The sequence below is a fragment of the Petromyzon marinus genome, chromosome 1 (genome assembly GCF_048934315.1).
Source record: "Petromyzon marinus isolate PM22_M1 ecotype Great Lakes invasive population chromosome 1, UKy_Petmar_22M1.pri1.0, whole genome shotgun sequence".
NCBI lineage: Eukaryota > Metazoa > Chordata > Hyperoartia > Petromyzontiformes > Petromyzontidae > Petromyzon > Petromyzon marinus.
The window spans coordinates 21,560,082-21,578,557 of record NC_133667.1 but is presented as its reverse complement, the minus strand read 5'-3'; the positions used below and the strand labels follow the sequence as shown (position 1 = coordinate 21,578,557).

The 18,476-nt window shown below is 40.4% G+C and overlaps 1 protein-coding gene across 18 annotated transcripts in view; it reads left to right on the top strand.

Moving 5' to 3' along the window:
* The window catches only part of SNCAIP (synuclein alpha interacting protein), a 222,656-nt gene extending 205,067 nt beyond the window's left edge, over positions 1 to 17,589 (top strand). For 15 of the 18 annotated variants that reach the window (XM_076065631.1, XM_076065592.1, XM_076065659.1 and 12 more), the window contains one exon: positions 12,431 to 17,589. In XM_076065631.1, the coding sequence (XP_075921746.1) occupies positions 12,431 to 12,560 (130 nt within the window). In that variant the 3' untranslated portion in view covers positions 12,561 to 17,589. The remainder of the gene's footprint in view (positions 1 to 12,430) is intronic. The other 3 variants (XM_032977158.2, XM_032976086.2, XM_032977307.2) reach the window with 1 other exon arrangement.
* The last annotated feature ends 887 nt before the right edge of the window (positions 17,590 to 18,476 follow it).

The following is an 18,476-nucleotide window of genomic DNA, read 5'->3' as shown; positions in this document are numbered from 1 at the left end:
ACTCTACTTGATAATGTGTGAAGATGAATGGCATAATTTATTCACCTTGGAAATGCAAGCGCAAATGTTATACAATAACTGTACACGTAGCAGTGCCAACATACCGTGACTTAGTGGGTATTCGAGCTGCGTCTGTGTACCAATTTGTGTCTTTGTCCATAGCTTCCACGTAAATAAAAAAAACCCATCACAGTTTAATGAGAATGTGCGTTATACAGTGGCAATTCATAAAACATGAACAGTAGAGAAAATGAGTGTATACATTGAGAGCAAGTAAGGTGAGTGGAGAAGGGAATCCAAATAAACAAAATGATAAAATCGAGACGGAAAAAAAACAATCTAGATCTGAAGTTTTCGTGACTGCAGGGATCCATACTCTTTGGTTCTTTCGGTATAGTCACGTAGGTATAAAATAAAATAAATTAAATCACGACGTTTCAGAAGCAACACAAACGTCCGTCATCAGGTGGAACAGCCACAACAAGAAACAAATTGCTGTAGTGGGCTTCCGAAACGTCGTGAAGTTAATTTATTTTATTTTATACCTACGTGACTTTACCGAAAGAACCCAAAAAGGAAAAAAAAACAGTGAGCAGAGAGAAGGCAGCGATTTGACCAAAGATGTAGAGAGCAGAGATATTTCATATTCCAAACCTCAGCCTTTGAAGAAAAGAGCAAGGAAGAGAGGAGAGATGCAAGTGATCGATCTGCTGCTACTGCGTACAACTATTCACGGTGCACCTCGAGGTATCATGATTGCCATAAGATATCATGTCAGTTGTCAGATTATTTGAAACTGTCTTGGAACTGATGTTAATGTTATAACTAGAGGTCAATGTGGACATTGATTTAACAATTTTCCTTTTTGTTGAACGAGTCACATTTCTGGTTAAGAGGATGCACTTGAAATCCAGGTCAAGTTTTGATATTTCATGACAAGCGACATTATCGCGTTTAAAATAATTGTTAGTTCTTACACATGCAATGGGTTGCATGTTTCATAAACTTAGGAATTAATGTTAGTCGATGAATCTATGCATCATGATCATCACGGCGGCGAGATGTTATCTCCCTCGCCTGGTATGCAAGAGGTCACGGGTTTCGATCCCGACCCTGACACCTGTATATTTGGAGTTTGAATGTGCTCCCTGTGGTCGTGTGGATTTTTCTCCGGGTCCTCTGGTTTTTCCCTCCACATTTAGCAACATGCGTCTATAAGGTTTGGCTGCTATACATTTCCACATGTTGAGTTATTGTTTGTAGCCAGGTCGCTTCTGAAAAAGAGCTACATAGCTCTGTGGGCCTTACCTGGTAAAATAAAAAAAAATGGCAGAAGGATTCAATGCATCAGTAAGGGACCACCTCATCAACGTAAATTCAATGCAATCTCATTACAAATCACACACCATCGCATATATGTATATGCACATTAAGCAGCATGTCAGAGAGATGCTTATAAGGGTAATTCCAGAAAGTAAGTCCGCCAATATTATCTACTGTGAAGACAAAAATAACATGTAAACGTTACAACCCTGCCTAAATTAGTCAGTTATTATAATACATGTGGTGCTAGCCAATAGAGAGTACTATAGACGATGGAATGTCACCTGACAACATTTACTACTGCTCTGTGAATATTAAATATTTTTATTTTAATACTCCACGCATCTGTATTTAAAAATGATTCATTCAAGCAGGTGTCGCCTATGGGCATTAGGGGGGACCAATATTAGAATTGTGAGGAGGCTCTGTGTGGGTAGGGCTAGCGGTGGAGTGGATGTGGTCGTATGGCAGTGCAGGTGAGCGCGGTAGTGTAGTGGTTGACGTGCTTGCGCTACGAACCTGGCAACCCGAGTTTGATTCCCGCTTACGGCCAACACCCAGTAACGATTATCTGAACCGGTCCTGTGCCTCCCCTAGGTGGAGCCTCAAATGAGTAGCTGGTGCGATGTGTAAACATCGCCACTAGGGAGACAAAGGCGGCCGGGTGTGGTGCTGGCCACCCATTCCTCGTGTGCCGTGCGGGCCTTGATAGGTGCTCGCTAACAGCACTTGCCCCAACAGTCTGTTCAGGCTATACGGGGGATCTTTGTCTTTGGAGTGAGTGTGGCTATGTAGATGCGGGTGGTGCTAATAGGAGGAGGGACTGAAGCTCACCATGTGCCCCGGTTGAGCCTGACATAAAATGTGTAGCCGAACGTTAATTCTATTTAATAGTTCGCAAGGATTATAGACCTATTAACTTTGTCAAAATTATCTTAAGATTAATCATATTACACTGCTTATGGTGTAGATTATAATAAACACAGCGAAATAGGGTTACAATAATGAAAAGTTATGTAATTACTCAATGGAGATGGATTACTTATTTGCTTAAAACTTCACAACTGTTCTTTGTGAATTCAACATGGTTAGTGTATAAAGTAATCCACACTGACCAGCATGGTGAAGTATGGTCAATCAACACTCATGACAGACACTGGATTCAGGGGAAACCTGAATGCAGCAGTGGATTGAGAATACAAGCTGTACTTTACTCTAGCACAGTACAGATGTGTTTTTAAAAGATATTAAATAAAAAAATAAATCTACTTTGTCAACACATTTTACATTTCCTTTTCATTCTATGACACCAGTAGATGTGAGGGGGGGGAGCAGAGGCAGCATAGGCGTGTGCGTACAGCTCAATTTAACCTCCGAGTTTTGTTAATGACCACGGCTGCCATCAGTGGAAAGGGACACGTGTCCTGGGATCCCTCTTCACTGGCCTGCACTGACCGGTGTGGGTTGATTTTGTCATAGAACCAACATGACTGACACAACGTGGAGAGATGCCTTCCTTCATCCAGCAGTGAATTATTATTATTCTTCTTTGGTTCTTTCGGTAAAGTCACGTAGAATGAGAATAAAAGAATAGATTAATAAAATAACACAATGAAATTCTCACGACGTTTCGGCCACAACACAAGTGGCCTTCTTCAGGTGACTTTTATTGTGTTATTTTATTAATTTATTATTTTATTCTCATTCTACGTGACTTTACCCAAAGAACCAAAGAAGATGAATCCTTGCAGTCACGAAAGCTTTAAATCGAAATTGAATTATTTTTATTTCAGAATATGTACATCTTGTACTAACGCGACCGTACACGACGTGAACAACTGCCACGAGGCAGAAAAGAAACACGTGACCATACTGCAGGTGAATCCCCAAGCACGAATTGTGATTGAATTGCAATAGCCGTAAACAAAAATCAGAGTGTGGAATAGGCAGGTGCTAAATGCACAATACCGTAAACAAAAAAGAGAAATCGACTCCGTAGGCGCTCTTTTATATCTTTCTTACAAACCAAGGTGCAAGTCACAAAGGAAGGCTTTTCATGGTGCAGGTGTGGCTAAGTTTCTGCATGACACCACCAACTGAGAAAGAGAGAGAGAGACACGAGAGCCATAGGAGATGGAGAAACAGCTGCCAAGATGAGCGCAGAAAGCGTCTCGTCAAATTGCGCTGTGCCAAGTCTCGAGAGTGGACGTGGTGGTTTAACGGAACGCTCACATTCCTTGGAGCAGGTTGGTTTCTATCAGCCGCGTATAGAGTCTGGTGAGTGATTCTTTGGAATATAAATGTTGCGGCACACCATCGCAAGTAATGTCTGCAGCAAGTGGTGTCCTAAGCGTTGCCAAGTGTTTTGTTTCGCAAGCTATAAAACCACCCCAATGATAGACAAATATCGCCAAAAAATAATTATTGTAATAATAAAGATAATTCTCAGCCCTTTGTCAAACTCACCACTGGATGAATGCCTCCACCAGCATGCCGTGGCAGTCATGGTGGTTGTTTGATCATACCGCACCAATGTGTGTTGGTAAAGTAGGCCTGGATGAGAACCAGTTGGGATATTTCTGTTAACCTGGGTTGCAGGCTTCACAGCAGAGTGTGATTACCATCGTTCTCCAAATATCCACAGTGTCGTCTTAAAATAATCCACTTGCACCGTAATTACTACATCGCAGAGTCCGTTGTGATTAATTAATATACATTGTGTGAATGCCTATGTACATATTTTATTGTTATATCCTCTGCCAGTCAATTCAATTAACCCATGGAACCTGGGTCTGTCCCGTGACCTCCTGCCAGTAACGAGTCTATGACTCTTCGCGTGGTTTCAAAGTCCACCTAGCCTGGCACAAGCGCCATAGCGACAACACTACCACATAGTGGCAAATGGCATCTATGTTGTTGTTTAATCTCATGAATTGCAATAATAATATGAATTCCTTACATTCATCGCTTAATGTCAGTTGTCGTATAATCTGATGTTATTGAACTGATGGTTGTTCAATATATACAACGTAAACGCTTATGGCTATACTCATATATGAAATTCATGATAATCATTGACTGTTATCGCCTGCCAGGTAATCTGCTCAAATGTTTTTTTGGGAAATAAACACTTAATTTATTACCTTAAATCTGTAGATGGACAATGTATATCCAATATGAGGAAATCTTTCAATCGGAAATTATTTCCCAAATTAATAATGCATCGTGTTTTTATCCCGTGTTTGATATAAAATATTGCATATAGAAAGTAATATCAATGTTATGATAATGATGATAATAATAGTAATACAGGTACACCAATTTAATATTGCGTTTACGCTTTAGCTCCGTATAATATTCACCTGCGATATAAAAGAGTTTGGCTTGACAATGCAACGTGTCTCGATGTGAATGCGTCTCAAGATGAAAACGAATGGGCGACCGGCACACATAGGGATGGCAAAAAAAACCACACGAGAAGTGGGGCCCTTGTTTTTCTGGTTTATAAAAATTATTCCAGAGGGGAGGCCACAGGGCAGAGAGGCGGAAAGAGATGACGGTATTTTAAGGTGCAAATGAAAAAAAAAACCCACGACAAACCCTCGTGCATGTACTGTACCAATTGCATTACCAATACAGAGGCGGCTGTAAAGCAACCCCAGCACACACGAGCGGTTTATACAGCAAGAAAGGCAATAAAAGTGTGAGAGCGCTTTATATGCGGGACATTTCCGTTGCTCAGTGTTGAGATTTCAGTGCTTGGTATTCAACGGTATTCCCATAGCCTTAATAATACATTCATCGTCACCACAATCATCCGACATTCATCCATTGCTGGATGAAGGCCACCCCAAGCCAATGCCACCAACCCTGTGATCCTACGAGAAAACACACATTTTTTCCTTATATGCTTTATAAATGGGTTTTTTTGTAATATTTTCCGTAACGTTTAAATCACGTACACAAGTATTTCTATATACACACAACCCCCTGAATGGCACATATTGTGCCGTGCAATATGAAACCTCTTTTGTGTTTTTACACAGAGGCCTGTCTTGACGTACACATTTAACCTTTTGGGTGCCCTGGATGTAAAAAAAAATAGCATCGAAATTGTGGGCGCACAAAGAGGAGAGGCATTGTGGCCAATCAAAAATATTGTTGGCTGTTACAGTGAGGTCACTTCCAATTACCCTGCCAGAGACGGTCGCCGGAGCTAATTGAAAACCTCACGGTATCACACAGAGCAGCCCCTGTCGCTTCGTATTATGTTTCCCCCCCCCCCCGCCTGCCTCGGCAATTTTTTTTACGTTTCTATTTGTAATCTTTATCGTCTTGCAATTTTAGTAAATTTTACGTGAATATGTACTGCATTTTTACAGTTATTACACTGTGTAACAAAAACAAGTTTTTTTTTTGTCCCTGGGTAGTAAGTGTTATTTCCGAATTGCTTATGCCTCAAAAGTACAGAAGATGGCTATTATTTCCCACAAGCTTTGCGTTTGTGACCAGGACAGTGATATTTAGAAATGTACCTATTTTCAATGAGAAAACGTGGTGTGCATTTGTGTTATTCCTTCACGTAAAGTCCTGGTCACAAAAGCAAAGTTTGTGGTGAATAATAGCCATTTTCTTTACTTTTTAGGCAAAAGCAATTTACTACCCAGGGTCAAAAATCGTGTTACATAGTGTTATCATATGTGAATATAGACACAACACACACATTCCCCTCTCACTCCTGTATCGCCCTAAAGACCGTAGGTTGGCCTACCTACTTCGTATTTGCACAAATAAGGGGCTGTCAAAACATTATTTGACAGTAGTATATTGTGTATTAAAAGTACAAACGTGTGTATTCCCCCCCCCCCTATCTATTTAAATGAAGGAAAATATATTCAACCATAACCGATATTAAGGGAACCCTGCCTCTATGAGATGCAGACATTAATGGCCCTTAAGAATAATGCAGTTGCATTAGGCCTGGCTGAAGTGAGACTTGGGATGTATGGTGGAACGGTGTTGATCATTGTAATTACTAAATAGTAAAGCAATATTTCATTGCTTTCGCAGTAGACGCTGTTGTGTCCTCTGCTGCAGTTTATAATGTACAATACATATTTTACAGTTATGTAATGGCCACCAGCATGCACTCTGAGCACATGCTATTGCCATATTTATTTACTGATGGAATGTTATGGAACATTAATTCTTTGGGCCATTCCATTTGCATTAAAAGGAATGCTAAGGAGTATTGTTTTGAGACGCGTACGTACCAGAATTAAATTCTCACTGGCTGGAACATAACTTAATAGAGCACAACATGAGTTTCAAACAGCTGAGGAGAGTTTGTGAATGTTACAGGCGTCAAGCTTATGTCTCTGTGTGCTTTGTGTGTGTTTATGTAGAGATATATATCCAGTACATACATGCATGTACAACTGTTTATGCATTATATGTTGTACTTCGTGTGTGGTTTTCAAGACCAACATGTGTTAAGGGTAGCTGACTTTATAATCTTAGTCAATATTTGTATTTCATGTATGTGAAATCACAGTCTTTTAAAATGTTTTATAAAATCTCACCGAGCTCGAAATTATTCGCTTATCTCCAGTTTTTCCGTTATCACACACCATTCCCATCCTGCCCCTCATTGTTTCGGAGCTGAATATGGTTACAATGTCAGATCTTCATTGGCAATACAACATTATACTCAACTTATTTTCATTTATTAACATTAAGCAAAATGACAATGCCTATCGACAAATACTACGGAATGCGCCCAATCTCATTATATCCCTGAAGATAAACAGGACTATTATTATTTCGCTGGGAAAAGCCTCATTGAATCTCTAGCCTCTTTATCAGGAGGGTCCTGTGTGTACTTCCAATTATTTGGTTCTTTCGCTAAAGTCATGTAGGTATAAAATAAAATAAACCACGACGTTTCGATCACAACACAAGCGGTCGTCCTCAGGCAGAGAAAATAGAATCCAGCAGTTCCACTGCGTGACTTTACCGAAAGAACCAAAGAGTATGGATTCCTGCAGTCACGAAAGCTTCAAATCAAGATTGTACTGTACTTCCAATTGTAATGCCAAATTACTCAATCCCAAATGAGTAATGTACAGGTCATTTTTCAGATTCGGGAAGTTTCGTCAACCAGTTACATTATTATCATACGATAATATAAAAATGTTTTGCTGGCTGGTTGGAGGATTGGATGTACCTACGTATGTCGAACCTTTTGTATGTGGAGCCATCTTTTGCACCGTACATAGCCAACCGTGCTAATGGGATGATGGTCACGTCTAAAGGACATGCGGGCTGCTGGTATATAAACATATTTTAGCTGTGAGATGACACCAGAGAAGCCAGAGAAAACCCATGCAGAACACAGGGTGAAAATACACACTCCACACGGAAAGGCGACTGAATCCGGAATCGAACCCATGTCCTTCGAGCTGAAGCGTAGAGGTTACCACTGCTTCAGCCTGCCTCCGAATATAGTGGTTCTCGGGTGGGCTATCACCAGGCACAAAATGTTGTTAGAGGCTTAGGGGCTGCATGCTGGGCAGTAGAGGGCAAGTGCAGCAAAATGCATCAATCTGTACATCTATGATCCTTGCCTTCACCAGCTTGCACTGACCAGCGTGGTGAAGTATGGTGAAAAAACCCTTTACGATCCAATCGGCATGAGGAGGCCCTCATCCAACAGTGCACTGACAAAAAGAGCTAAATATTTACATAACAGACAATGCAAAATAATGCTCATTTAAAGACGGGATCACATTCCCGTGATTTTATAGTAATTGTTAAAGTAAAAATAGATCAAGGTTATTAAAATTGTATGCAAAGAGCAAACCTTCCTTACTTTATAGAGAACGATGCATTCCTAAAATATATTTCACACATCAATCATGCATTATGTTTTATAATTGACATATTAATTCGATTTTTTCTCATTATATATTTGCTTTCATTTTCACTGAATTTAATATCGTGCTTCAGCTCATCTCCATGGAGTTCACCAATTGAATCCAGGCAGCCCAAGGGCGCATTGCACCATGACAGGCCAAGAGAATGCTTCCACCTTTAATTTTCAAAGCGTAGAATTTCCTGCCTGATATTAAGCTTCAATACTAAAAATATCTCTGTTCACAGAAAAGCAAGTTTAACTTTTATGTAAAAAAATGATGTGCCAAAGCAAATCTATATATTTTTAAAAAATTTCGGTTTTATGATTTTGTTTGTGTTTTGGAAATCTCGTAATATGCAGTAAATTTGCCAATATTAAATCCATGAAAATGTCAATTTGAATATTTTTGATATGGTTAAGCTTTAGTGTTATAAGTACCGTAATTGACGTCCAATCTAGCTAAGAGTTGTATCAAAGTAAGTGGCCGCCGTAGTGTGTTTACCCATAATTGTTGTTTGCTGGACTGCGGCCGACGTCCAAAATAAACATCTTATACAGGAGCCTACCATCAAACCTCCCGGTTTCAACCTTACACGCCGCCAATAGTCGACCATCAACCGAATCGGGACCGGGCATAGCCGATGCAGCCACCTGATGCACAAATGGCGCATCAAAGATTCGGTGGCCTGCGAGTGCGGCCACGAATCCCAAACCATCGACCCACATCATAAACACTCCACTGCTGTCTTCACTCCTTTAAAGGAGGAACGGACGAGATCCACTCTGCATCTGAACAGACAATTGAGTGGACAACAAATCGAAAATTACATCTTGAATCTGCTGCTATTATTCGATACGAAAGAAGAAGTTGGCCAGATCAGCCATGGTGGCCAGTTTCCAATTTGCTCGCCAAAATTGTGTAAAGTACAGACTTTAACAATTTGCCTGCTCTTAATCAGTGCAGCTAAAATCACTCACATCCACTTGACACGCTCTACAAAGTAGTGTGGAGTGTTTTCAATGTAACATTGTACTCTGTATATTTTAATACAATCAAATAATGTATGGGAACCTGCCATTGTATAGTAGGTTACATAGACAAAATATACATCCCATGGACCGCTATTATGTTTGTCTTTATAATTCCAACTCTCCAGCCTCGTAATTAAAGATGCCCCCATCGTGAGTAGGAAATCCATTGAAGGCACAGACTAAACTGACTGTTGATCGTTGAAGGACTTCGAGTGTAATACAACTAATAACAAGAACACTACCCTTTAGTTACCCAGGACTATTTTATCACGAGGTTCCTGAATTGCGATGTTTGGCCAATTACATTCTTAAACGAGTGCCTGTCGTGTGGGATAAACTCAGAGTACGTGGAGAAACCCCACAGATATGAGGGAGTGACACTCAACGCTCTCAAGGGAGAGATATTCAAGAATATATTGCTTCATTGACATCTCCTGGCCATCTCACAATGGATGTTGAGCTTTCCAAAAAAAATGGCTCTGGCAGGTTCGTTGTTTCCAGGGTAATTGTAGATTTCCAATGGAAATAATCAATCTTGGAGGTCTGGTGTTTACTGCATCAACTGCCGGATCTAACAGGACGCGTTGGCGAGATATACTCGCAATCATGTCTTGATTTCGCTCTTGAATCTTGAATTAAGCATGCTGTAAGCCTCTGCTTAGCATGGCTGGCCACGTACGGTGCAAAAGAAGTCCAGCATACATAAAGGCCAATAGCAGCCACAGCAGGACAGTGAGACCATGGGTTATCAGCATCACCAAAGGCAGATGAACCTTCAGTAGGCTAATGACATCCACATCAGGGCGGTGCGACTCTGAGTAATCATAGCCTTGGTTAGCAGAGGCAGGTAGGTGAGCCTCCAGTTAGTCAATCACACTCACGCACGTGGGAGATGAGTGGCTCCCGCTCGATGTCCTTTCGATCACTAACTCCAATACTGTGACATGAGATAGAATTACATTTCTATCGCCTTGATTAACTTGGCGATGGCTGTACAGAGTAAGCTGACCCAATCTCCACATTTGAAGAATAAGAGGCTGGTGACAGGAATTTGGCCTAATTGTTATTTATTTTTTAAATCCAGATTAATAATACGATGCTTTGTGCATCCCAGATTGATAATTGATTAGGCCAATGCAAAGTTCACATTTGGCACTGTGCAAATTCTGTACCAAACAGGTAAGGCAAGTAACTTAGCCTTAAATGCACAAAATTATCATCTGCGTAGCCAGTGAAACTATATGGATTGATGAGGGAGAGTTAGGAGTTACTATATGATGACAGCCTCAGGAGTAATGGGTGAAAGAATGAGGCATCAACATGCAAGTATACGGGTTGTCATCATAAATAAGGTGGCAAAGCATTTTGAATGGATTGTTATTACAATGGGCTTTGAGCATTGTGATGTGGGAGTTCAAGAAACCTATCTAAAAATGAGATTGAAGATTACGTCTTGAAAGCAACAATTATAGAATTCAGTGCGTTGGGTACGATACCCACCCATGATGTTCTCTTTTTGGGAACGTAATTGTGCAAGTAGACACCACGTATGATGAGTGAACAGACCTACTAAACCACCAATGAGTAGAAGATAACTCATCAACCATGACTACAGTATAATGGTAGGCCCTCGTCTTGTCGAGCCCATTTAGGTAGAGAAAGACCATATATATGTACAGTGCCAGCGACCAGACTCATTAAATATATCCTTGCAGGAATAACTAAAAGTAGAAGAGAGTTAAAACTGAACGAAGCAGTGTTTTTACTAACAAGAACAACTATTGATGTTATGAATCGCGCATGAAATGATACGTTCGTAAATTCCAAAGGAATTCCTATTCGGTGTATTAAAATCGAAATCTCTCCTCGCGGCAGGCACACTCAAATCCTTAATTGGTAATATTTTGGGAAGCATTGGAATCGATGGACTGTTTTGTAAAATTAAAAACAATAAAGTTATGGTAGTGAACTCAATTAGTAAAAACAAACAAAATAAACGCGAATTTAGAATAACTATCACATGTGGTTACTCTGGAACACAAACATTGTTTCTGATTGAGAACCTGCCTCGTAGTGCGTATGTGGAGTGCATCTGGCTGGTTTAAACTGTTACAACTATATTTATTTTAACAGGTAAGGCTCACTGAGATATATTGCTCTTTTTCAGAAGCGACCTGGCCACAAATGATAGCTAAGCGAAATGGCTTATTGGTTAATTTATAGCAGCCAAATACTCTAAATGCATGTTTCTCAAATGGGGAGGGAAAAACCGGCGGACCAGGAGAAAAATCCACGTGACCACTGGGAGAACATGCAAACTCCAAATTTACAGGTATCTGGGTCGGGATCGAACCCACAACCTCCTGTATACCAGGCGTGATAGGAACCCTGACATGCTTGGGGTGTGTCACTTTTATGTGAATGCCACGTGCACACTGCTGGAAATGCAACGTGTATTGTTACTAATGTACAAGATAACGTAGCAGAGGGAAAACCATTTTCGGATTTCAAACCGAGCAAGAAAATAATAGAGGGGTCTTCCACGTATTCGAGCCTTATGGCTCTAAAGCGAAGGAGTCGTTTATATTGTAAAGCCAGTGTGGAAGGGAGGGGAAGAGTAATTCACTGCTGGGAGAGAAGGGGGCCTGTGTGATTTGTGGGACAATGGGAGAGGGTAATTAATGTGCAGAAAGGCGCTATAGGATTGCCAATTGGCTGAACTAACACAGGAGGGAGTAGGGCCCTGAATGTCTCTCTCTCTCTTAGAGGGAGGAAGCACAGGTCTGAGTGACTTACAGTGTGACATCTCTGTTACAATGTGAAGTCCACGAAAGCAGCAAGATTCAGTGAGGACTGCATTCCAACCAAACCACAATAGAGTCGATTTAAAACCGGCTCTGTGTATTATAAAAAATAGAGAGTGAAGCTTCACTCACTGGACTGGCTTACCAGCTTGTTAAACTCATCACCCACACCCACCATCGTGTTATTTATCCCTTCACCTGTATCAGTATATTTTTGGACAGTGATTGCAGCGCCACTTGTGAGATTTTTTTTTTATTTTGTAGGGGGGGGGGTTGCTATGGTCCAAAAGTGCATAATATAGCAATGTCCTAAGTACAGTTTTGAGCATAAGTTGAGTGCCCCCCCCCTCCCCAGATGGCACTGTGTTTCCAGTCGGTTCTCAGCAGGGATGCAGCCACATGGTGGATGTCTGCGGAGATCTGCACCCCTCCAAAATCTTCTTGCACTGGCTTCGTGCCCCAAAAGCATCATGCATTTAAACTGAAACAGACATTCTGGCAGGACAATCGCCATTCATCTGTTGCAAGTGCAGTATACGCAGACGCACGTACTCTACTTGTATAGTATATATACTCGTGGTATAGTTAATGCACGTGCAAATTTAAGTGCAATGTTTATAGCGTATTATTTGTAGCCAAATATTTAATTTGTAAAAAAAAAAACGAATTGTGTAACCGTGCGTGCAGATGCTTGTACGTACCGTGTTACCGTTACCTTACCGTGTGTTCATGTGCCCGTGGCTGCCCCATGAATCTAGGAATTCCGTTAATGAAACGTTCACGTGATTTACGTTGTTCCGAAGACCCCCCCCCCCCCCCCCACTTCTCCACACCGCACCCTAACAGCACTCTCTTGCCTCCCCAGCTCCTAACACGGTACGTGTGACCCCTGTGTAACTTTACTGAGCAAGAAGCCCTGCGTGCCAAATTAATGGGCCGTTAAAGAACCATCGCCTTCTGACCCTTTTGTGTGTGGACTATATGCGGCTGTTAAATATATATTTATTATAACGCATGGCAACATCCTTTCTGCGTGGGAATACGTGGGGTTAATCGCTGCTCCCCCACCTTCCTATGTTACAGTTGTGAAAGCGCTCACGAGGAGGTCAACCGGATGAAAGCTGGGACGGACAAAGGTCCTGCTGAAGCCCAAGAATTCTTCTTGTGACCATTCTCTACAGAGCCTGCCTGGTTTCATCGTTGAATGCACTGCTAAGCCATGACCCCTACAGTCATTTGGTCTTCCAAGTGGAGATGTCTCATGGAATTTTAACATCTCAGTGGGCTAAGTTATGAAAAGAAACGACAACGGACTTGTACATTTTTTTTTCCGGAGAGATTGAAAGCACATGTTGGGTGACATTGACGATGTTTGACAATTGCATTTTTTCTTCACGCCATTAACAACCCCACAGTCTTCCCAAAGAAGTGGTGCTGTACATAGAGCGCGTACCAAAGTTTCCCAGAGCCACTACATTCAAAAACTGCCGTCGACACAACGATGTTTAGATTCATGAACTCCGTGACCTGCAGAAACCCAGGCACTCACCTGGTGACACCATGGAAATATTCATTTTGAAATATGGTACCTGCTATGTGGACTGCAATTTTAAATGACACCGGGTTTGCTAGGATTATGAGAGACTTCAAATGTACAAAAATGTAAAAATAAACCCACAACAACGTTTAGACACTTTGTAACATAAATTGTGTTTATTTTTTACATCAGGTGGACTTTTTTTAACTAGGTAATGTTATAGCTCGTTATCTTTTTCTAAGGCTTCTGATGTAGCAGCACTGCAGCCTTACATTTCCAGCTGCAGTGTATTTTTAAAAATGAAAATTCTAACAAGGACGAAAAGATCACTTCATTTTTTTTATTCTTGGCATGTAATGCAATGCAACATTTTTTTCTAACTATATTTAACAAAGGACTTCAACTGTATTATTAAATGTATGTCTTTTTTCCTTTCGTTTTAATGCTTCCTGACTACGGTTGAAAGCATTTATACTTTATTTCTGTCAGTCCATCTGTAATGGGAGGGGGGGAGGCATTGTGAATCTCATAAAGTTGATCCAATTCGTATAAAATCTTACTTAAAAGTTGCCTCGCTATAAGCCACCTAGCCCGAGAGAAACCCGGACTAAATCGATCAAAAGGGGCTGACCAAAACGTGACGATAGAAAACCGGCGCAAAAAGGTTCATCTGTGCCCACCAAGGTGATGATGATGATGATGTCACGTGTGATGTGCGCGCACCTTGCCCCTGCTTCCCGACGGCACCATTAAGTGTGATGCCGTCTCGCGACATCACATGACGTGTGACGTCATCTCGTTGTGTGGCTTGGAATGTAACGTCATTATCGCTAATTCAATACTTATGAGGGCAAACGTGTGTTTGAAAAGCGCATTCAGGATCCATGCGCATACATTATTTTTCTCCCTTGTATGTTTTCTTCGATGATGGTTCACTGGCCATGACAGATGATTTGTGTAGAACATACTTTTTTCACCAATGGGTTAATGCACTTGTAACTTCTGGTATAAAATCATATATTTTATTATGTGAATTAGCCAACATGATGAACTACGCCATTTCTCTTAGAAGATAATAATTTATGATTTTAACAAATAACCCATGATTGCAAACAACAAAAAAGGATGGAACTTTTAAGTCTACTTGCATTTTACATACAATAATTACTTTAATCGGGTTAGTTGCAAAGTGGTGACAATTTTTTCTTCTGGGTTATGAAAATAATAATCCACTCCCGAATTTATATTGTGCAATATTCATCGGTGGCCATGGTGTGTCATAATTTACGTCTGATAAAGCTGCAAAGATCCAGGTGACAGCTTAACACCTTCTAATTCTGACAACACAAAGTACTCGATTAGAGTTGGTGGTATGTTTGTAATCTCATCGCCATATCTGTAATCCAACATATTTTTTATTATTGCCAACAAATTCCTGTTGTCTGCCTCTTTGTAGAAGCATTGCTGTATTTGTTTAATGTTTGGCTGTTGTGAGTGCAACACACAATCATTTACACACGACTGCTCTTTCAAAGATCAGAAGGCCTCAATGTATTTGTACTTGTGTAATACTTCACAATGCACTTAGGGGGTCGGGCCTCAAATATACTAATACCTAGCCACCTGATAATAGGTTTTTCCCCTAGCAACAAAACAGGTGTTAAGATGTTAAAACACCAAGCTGAAACCTCTTACAAGGAATCATGTCTGCATTAACCACAATGCTTGTGGTCAGAATGCAAACAAAAACATCTGGTCCACACCAGAGACAGCTTTCTTTTGGGCCTCGTCTCAAAACGGTGTTAGACCAGAGGACGCCAAAACCTAGCCGCCTATTATTTTAGAGGGTAAGCTATGGAATAGATTTACTTGGAAATCTTCCTTTTGACACTAATCCCATTTAATACCACACAACAGCCTAACCTTCATAAGCCGGAGCATATGACTCGGGTGTAAGGTAGAGTACCACTTGTTCATGTTGGCACACCTAATCCCTTGTTAGAGCCCAACCTGTCAAGCCAGTGGGTAAACATCAGACATCAAGATACAACATTAAGTGTTTGTTATTAACATTTTGAATCATTTTTGTTACAATTTTTTTCCAATTTACTGCGATGCACTGACACACGATATTTTACAGAAACGTTGCCTAGATACGGCTACGCTCAGGTCTACCAATCGGCTCGCATTGCAATGCGCTGTGGCACTGGCACCACGTGCTGCAAATGCGGTTTGTTTTCTCTAACAGATATCTGTGGCTCGTCGTTCATTTGCGTTTATTGGCAGGCAATACCAAATCCAGGTTCGCAAAGTTCACACAACCAGATAGGTAGCACCTGGAATACATCACGTCTATTTAATAATATCGACTGCTGCCATGACGTTTATGGTTTATGTCAACATCTTATGCCCCATCTTCAGTCAATTTGGGGGCAAAGTCACAAATATTGCTCAGTTGTAACCGTTTAGCAGCTTCACTTAGATCCAGGCAAATTGATTTGAACTGAGGGCAATGAGCAATTCTTTAAATATTTGATTTAAAGCTTTCGTGACTGCAGGGATTCATATTCTTGGTTCTTTCGGTAAAGTCACGTAGAAGGGAAACATTTTATTTTATTTTAACATTTTATTGTTTTATATTTTTATTATTTGATTCTTTCCCTTCTACGTGACTTTACCGAAAGAACCAAGAATATGAGCAATTCTTTGTCACACCTGCCAAATTTGTCTTTAATGGCTAAATCTGTGGATCACGATTTTTCTTAATTAACTTACCTTTCAGTTCAACATATAAAGCAAAAAACGTTGCAAACTCTGAAGAGTGGCTTTTGTTCGACCGCTTAATCGCACACTTAATCTAGCTTTGGCCAGCACATTGAGCATCACCTCGTCATGTGACAGGGACTTATCCTGCTGTTCAATGTAGTTTCCAAGTTAAAAGCAGAATGCTGGACAAACAAGCATCGTTCAATGTATCAACAGTAGCATAATAATGATGAACATGGGGACAACTATATTTCAGTAAATTAACACAATTATAATTCAACCATCCGTGATTAGGTGTCTATTTTGACAAATTACAACCGAATAATTAAATAAAATATATGTGCTGGTTCTCCAAGTCAGTTGGCTCCGTTAAAAAAAAAAACTTGCATTTCGAAAAGGGTATTTTGTTTTCTGGTGTTTGGTATCGTTTGCTCATCCTTCACCGCTTTTGTTTACAGAGTTGAAGTGGAATGGCAACCATCTTTCAATCAATAAGTTGTGGTTTGGTGACCCTGCCTTTTCCCAATGAACACAATGTGTGCGTACAAATAACTGTTCAATAGCAAACGTACGTTAAATATTTTACGAGCTTTATTTTTCTAGTGGGAATAAAATGCCACTTCTCATCTCTGTGTGCCCTGGCCTTAAAAAAATGAATACAATACAAACGCTATATTATAATGTCAATGCCCAGAAATGGTGTCAAAAGTGTTACTACATAGAAGTAAATTATTTGTATTGCAAGTAGTTATGAACAGTTTAAATTATAGAATTTCTGAAAATATCTTTGAAATTTTGGCCACATTTAAGAATAACACGTGTTACGAATTTATTGAGACAAAAAAATTAAGTTGGACTTAAAAATTCAGAAAGGTCCATAAACCAAACGTAATTTTTTTCCTCTTCATGTCAAAATATTATTTCTAAACACAAGTGATGTTTGAACTACGGTGTTGCTGTAACACAATTGAACAAGATATCTTGATATAACCTTTGTTTTTGTTATTCCTGATAAATTGCCCATCGGTATTTGGATTATATTTATCAGTGGATGTGTCTATGTGCTAGCTCTACGGTTCCCTAAAGGCAAGCCACAAGGTGCATGTCTGCAGTTTCTTTATAAAAAAAAACCAAGCGAAGATGCTGAAATGTGTTTTTTTGACTTTCCACCTGTATATGTATCACATTGTAAAATATATTGTTAAACTGCACATGTTTACGTGTTTCATTTTTCATGCAGTCCGTATATAAAATGTCGAAAGTGAAAAGTCCAAAATATCACTTTTAATATTTCAAAGATCAAAGTTCAAAATCAGAGATCATGGTCAATGCTATTGATACCACCACACCCGGCCATCATTTCTTTCTATTTGACAGATCCTGCAACTATTGCAAATCAATACCAGCCTCCGAGGTTTTTTTTTACAACCCCTTGGACAATTATGGCTGAAGGTCTATTTCAGTGGCTCTATCAGTAACCATCCTCCTTCACCCTGCAAGCAAGCAAGCACTTTCGTATCATCTAGCCACAGTTATAAATAATGCTGGTTCATTATGAGTGACGATAGAGTGTGCTCCACAACATTAAATTTCAATAGAATGCAACTCAAACCTTGGTGGGAGCTTGGTTCGAAAAGGAATCCTAAGAGGCATATACATCTGCCCATGACCTAATCGCCTGGAATGCGCCAGGTCTTGTCATGTCAGGTCAGCAGGGTTGTAACTTGGAAATTGCTTGAAGACCACCATGAACAAACAGGTTGCCATGGGGCTTGTGGGGCTACATGGTGGGCAGTGAAGACAAATCCATCGATGTACAATTCCATTATTTTATACTTACATGTACCTATGTTGAACTTGTTTCGCACCATACGTAGCCAACCGTGCTGTGCCTTTCACCAGCCTGCACTGAATAACATGGTGAAGTATGGTCAAGTAACACGACCCACACAGATGTGGTGTGACCCACATCCAGCAGTGCATTGACAAAAGGGCTGTACACGTACATACATCTACCACAATTGCTAGCCATGCTCAGAAAGCACTCGGGGGAGTGCAACTCACCATGGTATCTCCATGGCAAACAAGGCATGGGGCG